This window comes from Nomascus leucogenys, chromosome 19, assembly GCF_006542625.1.
Source record: "Nomascus leucogenys isolate Asia chromosome 19, Asia_NLE_v1, whole genome shotgun sequence".
Classification (NCBI taxonomy): Eukaryota; Metazoa; Chordata; class Mammalia; order Primates; family Hylobatidae; genus Nomascus; species Nomascus leucogenys.
In genome coordinates, this window is record NC_044399.1 from 32,965,284 (window position 1) to 32,980,263 (window position 14,980).

General features: G+C 48.5%; 1 protein-coding gene across 2 annotated transcripts in view; it reads left to right on the forward strand.

Moving 5' to 3' along the window:
• Positions 1-481: 481 nt before the first annotated feature.
• The window catches only part of CWC25 (CWC25 spliceosome associated protein homolog), a 30,982-nt gene continuing 16,483 nt past the window's right edge, over positions 482-14,980 (forward strand). For both annotated transcript variants that reach the window (XR_004026945.1, XM_003278223.4), the window contains exons 1-2: positions 482-666; positions 4,517-4,689. Coding sequence is in view for 1 of the 2 variants with exons in the window: in XM_003278223.4 (XP_003278271.2) it covers positions 649-666; positions 4,517-4,689 (191 nt within the window). In the remaining variant the exon portion in view is untranslated. The remainder of the gene's footprint in view (positions 667-4,516; positions 4,690-14,980) is intronic.

Here is a 14,980-nt window from a genome sequence, read left to right on the forward strand (position 1 = left end):
GTTTGGCGCAGGGAAGCTGATGGAATTTCGATTTGATGCTTTCTATTTAGCTTCGTAAAATAGGCCTGGCATAAGGAGATTTGCTGTGAGTCAAGGTCTGAGGAAAGCGCCAGTTTGCAAAGCCGTTTTGGAAAACCGGAGTGTGGGGGTGTGTGCAGGGTGAGGGGAGGAGGCCTAGTCTGGTCCACCTTAGGTCTAGCAGCGAGTGCGTGGAGCTTTGAGCCGGATGCCCTGGTGAGCTGCCATGGCAACACAGCCGTGGGCACAGGCCCACGGCAACCCATCACTGAACAGAGCTGTGGCGTTTCAACGGAGCGTTTGGGACATCAGGCAAAGTGGCCACCCGAAGCAGCCAAAATGTGACCTCGACAGCAGAGGCCTCGACAGCGGAGCCTGGAACTTTGCAAAATCTGCAAGTGACGCCAACGTCACAAAGCGCGACCGAGCCCTGTACGTCATCGTTCCGCGACGCCGACGCGGTGAGATGACGCCCTCTCGGAAGTGGCCTCTAGATCGGTGGTGAAACTGGCAGTTGACGGCTCCTGGGATTAGATCCCGCGAGGTAGCCCCTGAACTATTTCTCTACGTTTTCTCTTGATCCTCCCGAAATCTTCCAGATCCGCGTAGTGAGGAATCATCTCCACCGTCATGGGGGGCGGAGACCTGGTGAGTGGAGGGAGGCGTGAGTGGAGGGAGGCCTGAGCGGGGGAGGACTGAGGCCGGGACGGAAATTGGTAGGGGGTGGGGGTAGAGGAAGGAGTGGATAACCATGGCAACGCAGCTTTGCTTTCGCGGGGAGGAGGCCGTTGCCCTGAAGAGGGGATGGATCCTTAGGGCAATGGAGGGATGGGACTGAGATTTGGGAAAGTCCGAGGTGTGTCGCTAACAGTGACAGGTGGTGTTTGCGTGTTTGTTGACTGCGGCTCTACCGGCTGTAAATTCTGGGAAAACCGGGGAGGGGGCGGATGGAGCCGTGGCTAGGAAAAGAGGTAGATATTGAGGACGTGTCACCACGCTTTGTTTTATATATCTTGTCTTGCCACACACCTCTCTTCCTTGGGTGGGAGTTCAGAGTCATGTCCTGGACTGAAGTAGGGGTGGTTTGTGCCCCATTCTCCCTACCCTTAGCCATGCCCTGGGGTCCTTTTTTATTTATTTATTTATTTTGAGACGGAGTTTCTTTCTTGTTGCCCAGGCTGGAGTGCAGTGGCGCGATCTCGGCTCACCGCAACCTTCCCCTCCTGGGTTCAAGCGATTCTCCCGCCTCAGCTTCCCGAGTAGCTGGGATTACAGGCATGCGCCACCACACCCGGCTAATTTTGTGTTTTTAGTAGAGACAGCGTTTCTCCATGTTGGTCAGGCTGGTCTCGATCTGCCGACCTCAAGTGATCCGCCCGCCTCGGCCTCCCAGAGTGCTGAGATTACAAGCGTGAGCCACAGCGCTCGGCCCTGGGGTCCTTTTTAAGCCTGAAGGGATCTTCCTGTCCATCTTTCTGACTTCCACACTTCCTTCAGTGCTGGATTCTCATGTGTAGTGGCAGAGCTTGCTTTTGAATTCATACCACTTAATATGTTATGTGGCAATGTCTCTTAAACTGAAACGTTCATTTGTGAAGCGCTAAGGCCCCAAATAGGGTAAATGTACCCACAAGAGCATGGGGCAAGGTTGGGAAAATGCTAGCCTCCCGAAAGTGGAGCTAATTGAACCAGCAAGTAGATCAGCTTAGCCGCCTGCCCAGTAAACCTATTAGTTTGTCATGTGTTCTCAATCACAGTGAGTGCCAGGACTCCATCCAGTTTCATCCAATTTAGTGTATTCTTCAGATAACTGCATTTAAGGACAGGAAAGCTCTAATCCAGGGTTTCTCAACGTTAGCACTCTTGACAGCTTGGCCTAGATAATTCTTTGGGGGTGTGTGGTAGTGGTGGTAGTTGGGCTGTCCTGTGCATTGTAGAATGTTTAGCAGCATCCCTGGCCTCTAGCCACTAGACTGGAGCTATCCACTAACACTCGTCTCCACCAGTTGTGACAGCCAAAAATGACTCCAGAAGATTTTGTCCCTGGGAGCAAAATAATCTATGCTTGAGGCAGGGAGGACAAGATGGGAAGGGTTAGAGGGAGAAAGAGGGAGGGAGTGAGGGAGGAAGGACAGAAGGATGGACGGATGGTCAGACCAACTGATGGACTGAACCACAACTAACCAACTGAATGACCTGATGAAAGGGAGAGGCAGGACAAGGAGAGGAAGACAAAAGGAAGAAAAGGGAGCTCTCATTGACCGAACATTTTCCACATGCCAAGTACCTTGTGGACATGATCTTATTTTCTTAACTGGTCTCCTGGTCTCAATCCTGGCCCTCTCCAGTCCATTATCTCTTTTTTTTTTTTTTTTTTTTTTTTTAAGATGGAGTCTCGGCCAGGTGCGGTGGCTCACGCCTGTAATCCTAGCACTTTGGGAGGCCGAGGCGGGCGGATCACGAGGTCAGGAGATCGAGACCATCATGGCTAACATGGTGAAACCCGTCTCTACTAAATATACAAAAAAAATTAGCCAGGCATGGTGGCGGATGCCTGTAGTCCCAGCTACACAGGAGGCTGAGGCAGGAGAATGGCCTGAACCCGGGAGGTGGAGCTTGCAATGAGCCGAGATTGCACCACTGCACTCCAGCCTGGGCGACATCTCAAAAAATAAAAAATAAAAAATTGGCCAGGCATGGCGGCACATGCCTGTAATCCCTTTACATGGCTTATAAGGCCCTTATTCTGCTCCTTTCTCACTTGGCTTCTTCTTGCGTCCCTGCCCCATCAGCTTGCCACATCTCCAGCCACACTGAATTATTCCTGCTATGTTCTTTCTCACCACCAGTACTGCACTTGTCTGTACTGTTCCCCTCTGTTTGGAAATCTACATCTACCCCCCTCATCTCCCCTTCACACATCACCAGGCTAGTTTACAATTGTCTTTCGATATTACTTACTCTGGGGAACATTTCATTATTGGGAAAGTGAACCAAAGCAGTATCTGATGGGGAGGAGAGAGAGAAGTGTTCTTTGGGGGTGAATGGGGAGATCAGAACCAAGGAGAGATTCCTGGGAAGGAAAGTTGAAAGAGATTCTGGGTGGGTTGTATACCATGCAAGTTTAGGGCAGGTGAAGTAGACCAAGCTAAGGTAGGCTGAGTTCCAAAGAATGAATGTCCATGTCAGGCACCGTAGCTCGTGTCTGTAATCCCAGCACTTTGAGAGGCCAAGGCAGGCGGATCACCTGAGGTCGAGAGTTCGAGACCAGCCTGACCAACATGGAGAAACCCCATTTCTACTAAAAATACAAAATTAGCCGAGTGTGATGGTGCATGCCTGTAATCCCAGCTACTCAAGAGGCTGAGGCAGGAGAATCATTTGAACCCACGAGGCAGAGGTTGCTGTGACCCGAGATCCTGCCATTGTACTCCAGCCTAGGCAAGAATAGTGAAACTCTGTCTCAAGAAACAAAAAAGGCCGGGCACGGCGGCTCACCCCTGTAATCCCAGCAGTTTGGGAGGCCACTGCGGGTAGATCACGAGGTCAGGCGTTTGAGACCAGCCTGGCCAATGTGGTGAAACCCCATCTCTGCTAAAAAATACAAAAATTAGCCAGGCATGGTGGCGCGTGCCTATAGTCCCAGCTACTCAGGAGCCTGAGGCAGGAGAATTGCTGGAACCCGGGAGGCAGAGGGTGCAGTCAGCCAAGATCGCTACAATCCAGCCTGGGTGACGGAGTAAGACTCTTTTTTTTTTTTTTTTTTTTTTTTTTTTAAAAAAAAAAAACCAAAGAATGAATGTCCAGTGTCAGAAGTGCATGAGTTCTGTTCTCTTTCAAAATATGTGCTTTCCTGCTCATTACTGCATTCTTCCTGTCTTGTCATCACCAACTCCAATTTAGGTATGGCTAGTGGAAGGATGACTTATATGCTTTTAAGGTTAAAACTGTTTGAAGGGAATTCAGGAAGGACCCGTTCTATCCTGAAGCTTTCTTGTTCTTGTGCTTGTTGTTTTGAGATGGAATCTTGCTCTGTCGCCCAGGCTGTAGTGCAGCTGTGCAGTCTCTGCTCACTGCAACCTCCGCCTCCTGGTTCAAGCGATTCTCCTGCCTCAGCCTTCTGAATAGCCGGGACTACAGGCACACCTGCCACCACGCCCAGCTAATTTTTGTATTTTCAGTAGAGACGTTTCATCATGTTGGCCAGGCTGGTCTAAAACTCCTGACCTCAAGTGATCTGCCTGCCTCTGCCTCCCAAAGTGCTGGGATTACAGGTGTGAGCCACTGTGCCCGACCTGTCCTGAAGCTTTATATGCTTGAACAACCTCCCCTTCCCCCCTAGATGTGTGAGAGATTATTGGAAGAAAACCTTGCCATTGTTGAAGACATCTTGCCCTCACACGCCTGCCTTGGGTATGGAAGGGTGGGTGAGGCAGGGCTAGTTATACCCACCACTCAGTTACCCCCCAAATTATCATCACCTTTTTGTTTACCACAGAATCTGAAGAAGAGCTGGCACCCGCAGACCCTCAGGAATGTGGAGAAAGTGTGGAAGGCCGAGCAGAAGCATGAAGCTGAGCGGAAGAAGATTGAGGAGCTTCAGCGGGAGCTGCGAGAAGAGAGAGCCCGGGAAGAGATGCAGCGCTATGCGGAGGATGTTGGGGCCGTCAAGTAAGTGAGGAGCTGGGGGTGTGCTGGTGTGTAGGGAATTGCAGAGCTATCCTGAGATGCATCATCCAGTTGTTGTATAATAGCTGAGTGCTTAAGGGCATGGGTTTTAAGGCCAGACTAACCTGGATTCTAAGGTTGGCTTTGCATGTACTAGCTGTGGAACTGTGATCAAATTTGAGAGACTTGGTTACTTCAGTAGGACCAGGGAGTAATAATAACCAACGTCTTCTTAAGGTTTGTTGAGAATCAAATGAGATAACACATAAGGACTTGCTGTAAGCCGAGCTCATGGTAGATGGCTGATAACCGTGATGGAGGATGGTTGCTCCACCCTGCTTCTCAGTATATGTTGAGGACGCAGTCCTGCCTTTGTTAATGTATTTCAGGTTTGCTTGGGTCGGGGCGGGGGGTGGGGGGACGGGGCAGGGAGTGAGGTCCCATGAGAGAAGGTGGATGGTATGCTTGTCAATAAAAGCCGAGTGATTATGGCCAATCCCACTAGATTTCACCCTGCTTCAATTTCCTGTTGTAATATAGTATACGAGCAGCAGATAATAACTACCCCATCCATCTCATAAAAGGAGATGGGAGTAAATATGTTTGAGAAAATAAAAAGCATACAATATGCAGTGTATTCTTAAGTCAGAATAAAATAAAATAACAGATAGACTAAAATTGGGGACCAGGTACGGTGGTTCATGCCTGTAATCGCTGCATTTTGGGAGGCTGAGAAATCACTTGAGCCCACGAGTTTGAGACCAGTGTGGGTAATGTAGTGAGGCTCCATCTCTGTTTAAAAATATATAGGCTGAGTGTGGCGGCTTATGCCTATAATCCCAGCACTTTGGGAGACTGAGGCAGGCAGATCATTTGAGGCCAGGAGTTCTAGACCAGTTTGTAGTAGGAACCCATCTCTACAAAAAAATAGAAAAAAATTAGCCAGGCGCAGTGGCTCACGCCTGTAATCCCAGCACTTTGGAAGGCCAAAGTGGGCAGATCACTTGAGGTCAGGAGTTCGAGACCAGCCTGACCACCAACATGGTAAAACCCTGTCTCTATTAAAATACAAAAATTGGCTGGGTTTGGTGGTGCGCACCTGTAATCCCAGCTACTCAGGAGGCTGAGGCAGGAGAATTGCTTGAACTTGGGAGGCAGAAGTTTCAGTGAGCTGAGATCATGCCATTGCACTCCAGCCTGGGCGACAGAGTGAGACTCCATCTCAAAAAAATGAACAAACAAAAAAAAAATAGAGGCTGGGTGCAGTGGCTCACGCCTGTAATCCTAGCACTCTGGGAGGCCGAGATGGGCGGATCACCTGAGGTCAGGAGTTCGAGACCAGCCTGGCCAACATGGTGAAACCCCGTCTCTACTAAAAAAAAAAAAAAAAAAACTGGGCGTGGTAGCATGCATTTGTAGTCCTAGCTACTCGGGAAGCTAAGGCAAGAAAATCGCTTGAACCCAGAAGGTGGAGGTTGCAGTGAGCTGAGATTGCGCCAGTGCACTCCAGCCTGGCGACACAGTGAGACTCCATCTCAAAAAGAAAAAAAAAAAAAAAAAAAAATTAGCCAGGCGTGGTGGCACATGCCTGTAATCCCAGCTACTCGGGAGGCTGAGGCAGGAGAATCACTTGAACTTGGGAGTTGGAAGTTGCCGTGAGCTGAGATCACGCCATTGCACTCCAGCCTGGGTGACAGAGTAAGACTTCATCTCAAAAAAAAAAGAAAGAAAGGAAAAGTTAGCTGGGCATGGTGGCATGTGCCTGTAGTCCCAGCTACTTGGGAGGCTGAGGTAGGAGGATTGCTTGAGCCCAGGAGTTCGAGGCTACAGTGAGCTATGATTTTGCCACTGATTTCGGCCTGGGTGACAGAGTGAGACTCTGCCTCTGAGTAAATAAATAAATAAATAATTAAGTAAAAATTGATTTTAGACTGAATACCCATTAGTCATAAGCCGAGGTACTATCCAAAGGTAAAAATTGTTTTGACATTTTTATTCACCAAAGCATTACACATTATGTGTTCAATTTATCAGAAATTTGGGCTTTTGTGGAGTCTGATTAATGAGGTCAGAGTACAGATGCACAACTGTAGAGAAAGGAGCCAGCATTGTTGCAGACTCATGCGTGTTTGTCTGTCGTGAATGGGGGAAGGTGATTTTATATGCTTTGTTTTGTTTTGTTCTGTTTTGCCCTATCACACGTCCTGCAATATTGTAAAACACTAAGATCAGCATTTGGTTCCCTCTGCCCCTTCTGTTTTTGGTCTTTGCTGCTGATGTATTTAGATGACTTAAGTATTCATCTGTTTGTTTTGTATAGTTCTTTACATGGTGTCATTTTTTTAATTTAACCTATAAAATGCCACTAAAAAACTCTTCACTATTTAACAGTTCGTTTCTGTGGTTCAGATAATGTTTTCTATGTTTGTAATGCATCTCTCTTAGAACAAATGAGGCCTTTAATACACATATTATTAGGGCTCACCAAGTCACTCTTTGCAACAGTGTTTCTTTAGTATGTACTGATAATGATGGAAAATTGCATTTCCCAGACACCAGTCTATGCTGGTGTTTTTCAACCCTTGCACTTTAGAAGGAGCTTGGAAGGGCCGGGAACAGTGTCTCACACCTGTAATCCCAGCACTTTGGGAGGCTGAGGTGGGCCAATCACCTGAAGTCGGCAGTTTGAGACCAGCCTGACCAACATGGTAAAACCCCGTCTCTACTAAAAAAAATACAAAATTAGCTGGGCGTGGTGGTGGGTGCCTATAGTCCCTGCTACTCAGGAGGCTGAGGCAGGAGAATCTCTTGAACCCGGGAGGCGGAGGTTGCCGTGTGCCGAGATTGCACCACTGCACTCCAGCCTGGGCAATGAGCGAAACTCCATCACACACACACACACACACACACACAAAGAAAGGTAGATGGGAGCAAGTCCTACCCGAGCAGATTTCCTCTGAAGAGAAGGGAGTGTGGGAGGCAAAGGCATACATGTGTTTTATTTATTATTGTTATTATTTTATTTTATTTATTTTGAGATGACGTCTTGCTCTGTCGCCTCAGAGCTGAAGTGCAGTGGCACGCGATCTCGGCTCACTGCAACGTCTGCCTTCCGAGTTCAAGCGATTCTCCTGCCTTAGCCTCCTGAGTAGCTGGGACTACAGGTGCACTGTACCATGCCCAACTAATTTTTGTATTTTTATTAGAGACGGGGTTTCACCATGCTGGCCAGGCTGGTCTCGAACTCCTGACCTCGTGATCCTCCTGCCTTGGCCTCCCAAAGTGCTGGGATTACAGGTGTGAGCCACCACGCCTGGCCTTATTTATTATTTATTAATTCATCAATTTATTTATTGAGACAGGGTCTTGGTCTGTCATCCTGGCTGGAGTGCAGTGGCATGATCATGGCTCACTACAGCTTTGACCTCCTGGGCTCAAGCGATCCTCCCACCTCAGCCTCACCCAGCCTTTTTTTTATTTTTTAAGACAGGGTCCAGCTGGGCATGGTGACTCATGCCTGTAATCTCAGCACTTGGGAGGCAAGGCCGATGGATTACTTGAGGTTAGGAGTTCAAGACCAGCCTGGCCAACATGGTGAAACCCCGTCTCTACTAAAAATACAAAAACTTAGCCAAGTGTGGTGGTGTGTGTCTATAGTCCCAGCTACTCGGGAGGCTGAAGCGGGAGAATCGCTTGAACCTGGGAGGTGGAGGTTGCAGTGAGCCGAGATCGTGTCACTGGACTCCAGCCTGGGTGACGGAGCAAGACTGCGTATCAAAAAAAAAAAAGACAGGGTCTGGCCCTGTCGCCCAGTCTGGAATGCAGTTGTGTGATCTTGGCTCACTGCAACCTCCACCTCCTGGGCTGAAGTCATCCTCCCACTTCAGCCTCAAGTAGCTGGGACCACAGGCACACACCACCACACCTGGCTAATTTTTTTTTTTTTTTTTTTTTTTTTTTGAGACGGAGTCTTGCTCTTTCACCCAGGCTGGAGTGCAGTGGCGCGATCTCGGCTCACTGCAAGCTCCACCTCCCGGGTTCACGCCATTCTCCTGCCTCAGCCTCTCCGAGTAGCTGGGACTACAGGCGCCCGCCACCACGCCCGGCTAATTTTTTGTATTTTTAGTAGAGACGGGGTTTCACCGTGGTCTCGATCTCCTGACCTCGTGATCCGCCCGCCTCGGCCTCCCAAAGTGCTGGGATTACAAGCGTGAGCCACCGCGCCCGGCCACCTGGCTAATTTTTGTATTTTTTGTAGAGACAGGCTTTTACCATGTTGCCGAGGCTGTTCTTGAACTCCTGAGCTCAATCCATCTCCCATCTTGGCCTCCCAAAGTGCTGGGATTATAGGTGTGAGCCACCGTGTAGAGACAGGGTCTCACTATGTTGCCCAGACTGGTCTTGACCTCCTGAGCTCAAGTGATCCTCCTGCCTGGGCCTGATTACAGACATCAGCCACCGTGCCCAGCTAATATACACATGTTTTGTTTGTTTGTTTTTTGAGATGGAGTCTCGCTCTGTCACCCAGGCTGGAGTCCAGTGGCACGATCTCAACTTACTGCAACCTCCATCTCCCAGGTTCAAGTGATTCTTCTGCCTTAGCCTCCTGAGTAGCTGGGATTACATCTGCACGCCATCACGCCTGGCTAATTTTTTTTTCTTTTCTTTTTCTTTTTTGAGACAGAGTCTCGCTCTGTCATCCAGGCTGGAGTGCAGTGGTGTGATCTCGGTTTACTGCAAGCTCCGCCTCCTGGGTTCATGCCATTCTCCTGCCTTAGCCTTCCGAGTAGCTGGGACTACAGGCGCCCGCCACCACGCCTGGCTAATTTTTTGTATTTTTAGTAGAGATGGTGTTTCACTGTGTTAGCCAGGATGGTCTCAATCTTCTGATCTCGTGATCGGCCCGCCTCGGCCTCCCAAAGTGCTGGAATTACAGGCATGAGCCACCACGCCCAGCCACGCCTGGCTAATTTTTGTATTTTTAGTAGAGACAGGGTTTCACCATATTGGCCAGGCTGGTCTCGAACTCCTGACCTCGTGATCCGCCTGCCTCGGCCTCCCAAAGTGCTGGGATTACAGGCATGAGCTACCACGCCTGGCCAATAATACACGTTTTAAAATCTCCCTGGGTGATTCTTATGCTCAGCTTCAATTGAGAACTTGTTCTGTATCCGTAATGATAGCAACAGCAAAGATCCATAGATCATTTTGCTTTTAGAAGCTTTGCCGCCAACTATGTCCTCATTTAAAAACTCAGTAATAATGAGAGATAGCAGTTACTAGCTCCACTTTATTTATTTATATATTTATTTTTTGAGACAGAGTTGCACTCTGTCACCCAGGCTGGAGTGCAGTGATATGATCATGGCTTACTGCACTCTTGACCTGAGCTCAAGGGATCCTCCCGCCTTAGCCTCCTGAGTAGCTGGGACTACAGGTGTGTACCACCACACCTGGCTAATTTTTTATTTTTTTGTAGAGATGAGGTCTTTTTATTTTGCCCAGGCTGGTCTCAATCTCTTGGGCTCAAGTGATCCTCCTGCTTTGGCCCCTCAAACTGCTGAGATTATAGGTGTAGACATGAGCCACTGTACCCACCCTATTTTTTATTTTTTTTGAGATGGGGTCTTGCTTTGTTGCCCAGGCTAGTGTGTACAATCATAGTTCAATAGTTCAATACAGGCTTAACCCTTGGACTTAAGTGATCCTCCTGCCTCAGCCTCCAGAGTAGCTGGGACTGCAGGCATTTTTTGTAGAGGTGGGGTCTTGCTATGTTGCCCAGGCTATAGCTCCATTTTAGAGATGAGGATGCAGAGGTGCACAGAAGGAACTAGCCCGGAGTTATCCAGAGGCCAAATCCTGTGACTCTGGATCTCAGCTATGCGATATGTTCTCTCATGAGTGGGCATGAGTGGGCCTGATATTAGTTGAGTCCTTTTAAAACTAGATAGAGGCTAGGGGCAGTGGCTCATGCCTTTAATCCCAGCATTTTGGGAGGCGGAGGCGGGTGGATCACTTGAGGTCAGGAGTTCGAGACCAGCCTGGCCAACATGATGAAACCCCATCTCTACTGAAAATAATGAAAATTATCGACGGGCGCAGTGGCTCACACCTGTAATCCCAGCACTTTGGGAGGCCGAGGCGGGCGGATCATGAGGTCAGGAGTTTGAGACCAGCCTGACCAACATGGTGAAACCCTGTCTCTTACTAAAAATACAAAAATTAGCCGGGCGTGGTGGCGCACAGCTGTAATTCCAGCTACTCTGGAGGCTGAGGCAGGAGAATCACTTGAACCTGTGAGGTGGAGGTTGCAGTGAGCTGAGATTGTGCCATTGCACTCCAGCCTGGGCAACAGAGTAAGATTCCATCTCAAGGAAAAAAAAAAAAAAAAGACTAGCTAGAGCCATGCAGTTACTACTTTATAGAGGTTTCCATCTTCCTTTTTTTTTTTTTTTTTTTTTTTTGAGATGGAGTCTGGCTCTATCACCCAGACTGGAGTGCAGCGGTGTGATCTTGGCTCACCGCAACCTCTGCCTCCCGAGTTTAAGCGATTCTTCTGCCTCAGCCTGCTGAGTAGCTGGGAATACAGGCGTGCACCACCATATCAGGCTAACTTTCATATTTTTGTAGAGACAGTTTTGCCATGTTGGCCAGGCTGGTCTCGAATTCCTGACCTCAAGCCTGCCTCGGCCTCCCAAAGTGTTGGGATTACAGGCGTGAGCCACCCAACCTGGCCCCATCTTCATTTTTCCCATCCGTTTGTATTTGACCCTGTTATCTTTCCCCTGGAAATCTGTTGCTCCTTTGACCGCAGGTTCCTGGTCCTCTTGACTTTATACATGATTCCTTCTCTTAATTTTTTTTTGAGACAGAGTCTTACTCTGTTATCCAGGCTAGAGTGCAATGGTGTGATCTCAGCTCACTGCAATCTCTGCCTTCCGGGCTCAAGGGATTCTCCTGCCTCAGCCTCCTGAGTAGCTGGGACTATAGGCATGTGCCACCACGCCTGGCTAGTTTTTGTATTTTTAGTAGAGACAAGGTTTTACCATGCTGGCCAGGCTGTTCTCAAATTCCTGACTTCGGGTGATCCGCCTACCTTGGCCTCCCGAAGTGCTGGGATTACAGGTGTCAGCTACAGCACCCAGCTGGTTTTATTTTTGTTATTTATTTTATTTTATTTTTTGAGATGGAGTCTCACTCTGTCGCCCAGGCTGGAGTGCAGTGGTGCGATCTTGGCTCACTGCAACCTCTGCCTCCTGGGTTCAAGCGGTTCTCTTGCCTTTGCCTCCTGAGTAACTGAGATTACAGGCGCACATCACCACGCCTGGCTAATTTTATTTTATTTTATTTATTTATTTATTTTTTTGAGATGGAGTCTCGCTCTGTCGCCCAGGCTGGAGTGCAGTGGCGCAATCTCGGCTCACTGCAAGCTCCACCTCCCGGGTTCACGCCATTCCTGCCTCAGCTTCTCCGAGTAGCTGGGACTACAGGCGCCTGCCACCACGCCCGGCTAATTTTTTTTTTTTGTATTTTTAGTAGAGACGGGGTTTCACCGTGGTCTCAATCTTCTGACCTCGTGATCCGCCCACCTTGGCCTCCCAAAGTGCTGGGATTACAAGCGTGAGCCACCGCGCCCGGCACGCCTGGCTAATTTTAGTATTATAAGTAGAGACGGGGGTTTCACCATGTTGGTCAGGCTGGTGTTGAACTCCTGACCTCGTGATCTGCCCGCTTTAGCCTCCCAAAGTGCTGGGATTACAGGCGTGAGCCACTGCGCCCATCCTATTATTTATTATTATTATTTTTTTGAGTCAGAGTCTTGCTCTGTCTCCCAGGCTGGAGTGCAGTGGCACGATCTCAGCTCACTGCAGCCTCCACCTCCCAGGTTCAAGCAATTCTCCTGCTTCAGTCTGCCGAGTAGCTGGGATTACAGGCGTGTGCCACCACGCCTGGCTAATTATTATTATTATTATTTTTTTGTGTGACAGAGTCTCGCTCTGTCGCCAGACTTGAGTGCAGTGGTGCGATCTCGGCTCACTGTAACCTCTGCCTCTTGGGTTCAAGTGATTCTCCTGCCTCAGCCTCCCGAGTAGCTGGGACTACAGGCACGCACCACCAGGTCCAGCTAATTTTTGTATTTTTAGTAGAGACGGTGTTTCACCATGTTGGCCTGGATGGCCTCGGTCTCTTGACCTCATGATCCTCCCGTCTTGGCCTCCCAAAGTGCTGGGATTACAGGCGTGAGTCACTGTGCCTGGCCTAATTTTTTTGTATTTTTAGTAGAGACGGCATTTCACCATGTTGGCCAGGCTAGTCTCGAACTCCTGACCTCAAGTGATCTGCCTGCCTAGGCCTCCCAAAGTGCTGGGATTATAGGTGTGAGCCACAGTGCCCGGCCCCACGATCAATTCTTTTTTTTTTTTTTGAGACCGAGTCTCGCACTGTCACCCGCATTGGAGTACAATGGCGTGATTGGAGTACAATGGCGTGATCTCAGCACATTGCAACCTCCACTTCTTGGGTTCAAGCGATTCTCCTCCCTTAGCCTCCCGAGTAGCTGGGACTACAGGCGTGTACCACCACGCCTGGCTAGTTTTTTGTATTTTTAGTAGAGATGGGGTTTCACTGTGGTAGCCAGGCTGGTCTTGATCTCCTGACCTCATGATCAGCCTGTCTTGGCCTCCCAAAGTTCTAGGATTACAGGTGTGAGCCACCACGCCCAGCTGATCAATTCTTAATTATAGACTACAGTGTTTCTCAGACTCATTTTTTTAATATGAAAAAAAATTCTAAAGGGTCTTAGGGCCAGGCGTGGTTGCTCACACCTGTAATCCCAGCACTTTGGGAGGCCAAGGCTGGCAGATCACGGGGTCAGGAGATCGACCAGCCTGGCCAACACGGTGAAACCTCGTCTCTACTAAAAGTACAAAAAATTAGCCAGTCTTAGTGACACATGCCTATAGTCCCAGCTATTCGGGAGGCTGAGGCAGGAGAATAACTTGAACCTGGGAGGCAGAGGTTGCTGTGAGCTGAGATCGCTCCACTGCACTCCAGCCTGGGCAACAGAGTGAGACTCTGTCTGGGAAAAAAAAAAAAAGGGTCATGGCCCTCCAGTGTTGGTTTAAATTATTCTTACTAAAAGTGTCCAAGCATGCAACTAGGAAAACGTTCTTTATGCTCACAGTTGTTATATAACCTCAAAAACAAGTATACACATTTAAAAAGTCATATTCAGGTTGGGCATGGTGGCTCACCCTTGTAATCCCAACACTTTGGGAGGCTGAGGCAGGAGGATCACTTAAGGCCAGTAGTTTGAGACCAGCCTGGGCAACATAGCAAGTCCCATCTGTTTAAAAATTGAAAAAATAAAAAATCAGCAAGGCATGATGGTGCATCCCTGTAGTCCCAGCTACTTGGGAGGCTGAGGCAGGAGGATTTGTTGAGCCCAGGAATTCAAGGCTGCAGTGAGCCATGATCGCACCACTGCATTCCAGCCTGGGTGACAGAGTGAGACCCTGTGTCTAAAAAAAAAAGAACAAAAAAGTCATATTCAAAAAAGCATTTAATTTCAGGTTATAGATAATACTGTCGATGAAAGTACTTTCCTGCTTGCAGTGTAAATGTAGTATTGGTTGCTTCCACGCATGCTCTTATGAATTTAGCCTGCCTTTACTGTCTGTGGTATGAGGGTTCCACTTTCTCACCACTTTTTTCTCCCAGAACCTCAGGGAAATGTTTGTGTGGCATGATGCTGTGACTTAATTTGGCCCCTAGATGGCTGAGACCAGGGTTCATTCACTTGTGAATCCTAGATAGTTATGTAATGATTCATGTATTCAATGTTTGGCTCTTTTGGCTTGAAAGTGTCACTTACTCACTTACCTCTGATTTTTTCCCATCATCCCCTCGAATGCATAGTGTTACCGCTGGTGTCTGTGTGCCCACAAGCACCAAGATGCACAATCAATGCAACTGCATATGTGGTCACTGAAATTGTTCTTGATGGTAAGATGGTGATGTAGAATGTGCTTATTCATTGTTTTAGGTCATCTTGGAAATGAAAGCATAATATAAAGACTCTGTAAAGGAGACTCGAGAAGCTCCGAGCCAAGATCCATGCCCCATGTTGAGGAATACTAGTTTTCCTTATAAATTGCTTTATGTGTGTGAATATTCTCTCTCCATTCACTCGTAAGCCTCATGAGGACAAGCACCATTTATTTATTTATTTATTTGAGACAAGGTCTGGCTCCGTCACCTAGGCTGGAGTGCAGTGGTGTGATCTTACTGCAAC